The sequence below is a fragment of the Cyprinodon variegatus genome, unplaced genomic scaffold, assembly GCF_000732505.1.
Source record: "Cyprinodon variegatus isolate N-32 unplaced genomic scaffold, C_variegatus-1.0 Scaffold171, whole genome shotgun sequence".
Classification (NCBI taxonomy): domain Eukaryota; kingdom Metazoa; phylum Chordata; class Actinopteri; order Cyprinodontiformes; family Cyprinodontidae; genus Cyprinodon; species Cyprinodon variegatus.
This window is the reverse complement of record NW_015150624.1, coordinates 420,433-424,125: the sequence shown is the minus strand read 5'-3', so window position 1 is coordinate 424,125 and position 3,693 is coordinate 420,433. Positions and strand designations below refer to the sequence as shown.

At 37.2% G+C, this 3,693-nt stretch overlaps 1 protein-coding gene across 2 annotated transcripts in view; it reads left to right on the top strand.

Moving 5' to 3' along the window:
- Window positions 1-2,220: 2,220 nt before the first annotated feature.
- Window positions 2,221-3,693, top strand: part of LOC107087050 (voltage-dependent calcium channel subunit alpha-2/delta-3-like) — a 155,655-nt gene continuing 154,182 nt past the window's right edge. For both annotated transcript variants that reach the window (XM_015378394.1, XM_015378393.1), the window contains exons 1-2: window positions 2,221-3,013; window positions 3,357-3,438. In XM_015378394.1, coding sequence (XP_015233880.1) covers window positions 2,886-3,013; window positions 3,357-3,438 — 210 coding nt within the window. In that variant the 5' untranslated portion in view covers window positions 2,221-2,885. The remainder of the gene's footprint in view (window positions 3,014-3,356; window positions 3,439-3,693) is intronic.

The window sequence follows — 3,693 nt, the reverse complement described above, 5'->3', positions numbered from 1 at the left end:
ATTTCTTACACTGCTTCAACTATTGCCATAGAAGTGGTTCTTTTGGATCTAAAGCCATATCAGCGTTGACTCAATATCTGATGTTCGTTAATGAACTTATGAAGTCGAACCAACAATCTTTTTTCAAGGATTTTTTCAAACTGGTCCAACAGTGAAACTGGTCTATAATTGGCGAAATGTGTTTGTCCTCACTTTTGAATAGTGGTATTACTTTTACCTTTTCATTTTGTTTTGGAACAAGCTGAACTGAAAATACAAGTTGCAAATAATGATGAGTGGAATTGCAATATTATCAATAACTGTCCTAATTAAAGGCATATTGATATCATGAAAATTATTAGAATAATAACTATTTTTTAAATTCAGAATAACACTTTTCACTTCTTCTTCATTTGTTACACAGAGAAACATGGAATAAGGATTCTTGAACATAGTATCATTCCCTTGATTATAGCATTGGTCAGGAATCTCAGCAGACAAGTCTGGGCCAACATTCACAAAGGACTGATTAAAGTTGATAACTATTTTGTTACTAATGTAAATTTCTCCATTTATACCATAAAAAATAACTGGGATACTCAATTTTTGCTGATCCCTATCTAATAAAGCTATTCTTTATCTCAAACATTTTCTTGATATTTATTTTATTATGATACTGGTTTTCTTAAAATACAACTGTTTAGCAGTTCTAATCATATCTGTTAGTTTATTTTTGTATGTCTTATATCTTTGTTCTGCATCTTTCATTTTGATAAAGAATGTGCTCCACCAGTGTTCAAAGAAAACCACCCTGCACTTTGGTTGTCCATATCCAAAATAAATATCATGGTTTACCATGACTGACACTTTTAAGGATCTTTTGTGGAAGATAGGGGATACCTTTATTGAACAACCTCAAACAATAAAAATAAGATTATCAAATGTCGTTTTTAAAAAAAAACAGTTATAATCACTGCTTACTCCTGTCAGTGGATCCATTTTACCAAAGACAACATCCTTAGTCTTGATTTCAAAGTTCACCTTGATCATTGTTTTGACATTCCTTTAGCAGTTTAGCACACATCCAACCTGTTGACTAACGATGACCTTTAGTAGTAGATAGATGTGGATGTATAAGAAGCATTGAAATAACATATAATATTTTCAATTGGACAAAGAAAACAAAAAGTATACAACAAGAGGTGATTTTTGTTGATTTTGCATCATTGTTCTTCATTATTCCTCCTTCCACTCAACTTTCCATTGAAATACAATACTGTGTGTAGAACTAGCTTCTTTACCAAATTCAATTAATGGCAAATCCTTTATATGTTGAATGTCCTTGAGTCTCTGACAACTGTAGAATAACCATGATTGTGCAGTCCACTTTAATGTTGTACTAATACTGAATTGTGAAGTTGAAGGCAAATGATGCATGGCTTCCAAAAATTCTATACAAATAAAGAAATTCAACCCCTTTTACTATTAAAACCTATGTATCATCTTTTGCATTAAACTACCCTACAGAATTCACCTAATTGGTAAACCTTGGCCAATGCCATAAAACCTATTCCATTATTAAATTACCTGCTCTTTATTGACCTCAGATGCTATAAAATGTTGGTAATGAAATTAAATAATAAGAAGCAGGGAACACACCAAAAAGACGCACGATGCAGTTTAGATTATTATTTGTAAAATATTCACAATTGTGCAGTACAACTCTAATGGTTGATTACCAACAAACAAACAACAACAACAAAAAAAATGCAATAAATCAAACTTTTCAAAGTGAATTTGGGGATGGGGAAAAAAAAACTCATTAAGGAAGAATAGTTTTCTGGAGACCTGCGTGCCAGCTGTTGAAAACAGATGCTTGAGCCATATTTGTCCGTTTTTGATATCCAAACATGATACCAAGCTACATGCAGGGTTAGAGGGGCCATTGAGGCAAGGTTGATCCCCTTTCAGCGCTTAGCCAGTATCCCAGCTTTTTTGTGAAATGCAATCCATCACATAATGTCTGTCGCCTGGGGGCTCTCATCCTCTTTCCCAACCCATATGCCCACACACTAGCAGTGCCACATCACTACTGCAAAGTGCATATGGCATGCTTTGATGCAGCAACACTAACTTATATGCTCTCCCTTCTTCCAATAGGAGGCTAAACACACCTCAATTTGTCACCGTTAGTTTTTCTTTCTTTATCCTTTTATTATTCCTGCACTTAAGCTGCAGTTCCTGCTTCAGTGAACTCACAGTACATTACTGGGTCTGTCCTGAAAGCTACAGGCTACAGCTTTTATTGCAATATTAGAGTCCACAAGCAAAAGGATGGAGGGACGCGAGGGAAGCAGAACCAGTCGGGCAATCCCAAGTATGGCGTAATTCTATAACAATCAGATTCTAAGAGGAAGGGGGAGAAAAAGAAGGGTTTTGTGTGTGAGGGAGGGAGAAAAAGAGGGAGATGAGGTTATTTCCATCAGTCAATAAGAGAAGGCGTGCACTTGTGTGTTGCGTCGTTTGATGCTCTACTCGGTTCCCCCGAGCATCCTGAGGGGCTTTGTCAGAGGCTGGGGTGGGCAAATCAAAGCCACTAAGAGGACTATCTTTTTGCGGGAGGACTCGAGGTCGAGTTTGGTGAATGGAAGCCCTGCCGAGTGCGCCGCACCGGTCAGCAAAGACGCACCGCCGCACTTTGGATAAGTCGACCTGCGTTTCGCCAAGACGCGTCGCTAATCTGCGTCTCATAAAGCTGAACTCAGTGGCATGAATTATTTCGCCTGTCAGTATAGGTGACTCCAGAGTCAGTATTTTGCTTCATTCCTGTCACTGAAGTGATTGAGGGGGGCAGCGAACACTGGAAACTGGCAGTGTGCGCAGAGAAGGGGGTGTCAGTGTCAAAGATGCAGGTGGGTCGGTGCTGCATGGGTTCCAGCTTTTCTTGGTTTGTCTGGCTACTCTTACTTTTCTCAACTCTGAACATCAGAGTTACTGGAGTCACAGGCACCCATCAAAGCATCCCCCCGTCTGTGTAAGTAGTTCACTTTACTTTTACGCAAATGTGCTTCTTTTCAAAGTAGTATCAGAATAGAGTCAATTCGTGATTTTTTTTTCCCATTTGGATGCAAGTCCTGTAATCAGTCAACGCATTTTGTTTAAGTGGTTCATACTTACACGCATAACATGCAATAACAGATTTATAAATATCTGTTGCACTTTGTGTCAATTTGAGAGAATGTGATAATATGTAAAACAAATCAAAAACAAATTTAAAAAGCTCCCTTGTTTGTGCTTTATTTGGTTATACATTTTTCACCAATATCATAATTTCTCCTTTTATTTATTTGTTTTTACTATTGCACTCATACATGTAGGGTGAAGCTCTGGGCCTCTGCGTTTGGTGGGGAGATGAAGTCAATCTCTGCAAAGTACTCTGGCTCCCAGCTGCTCCAAAAGGTTTGCTGATTTACCTACAAAGTTAATTAGCTGTAAAATAAGTGGCAAAATGTTTATTATGGAAAAAGAAACCCGTCTCAAAATATTAGTAAAATGTTTTGTTGGAAAACACACATTTAGGATTTGAAGGCAGCTCAAACTTCTATGAAATAATAAATGTTCGCTGAGCTGGTTCAAATTGATATAATTCTTGGTTCAGTAGTGATATTACATATTGCACTACTATGAACAAAATGTTGTGTTTTGTACATGTAT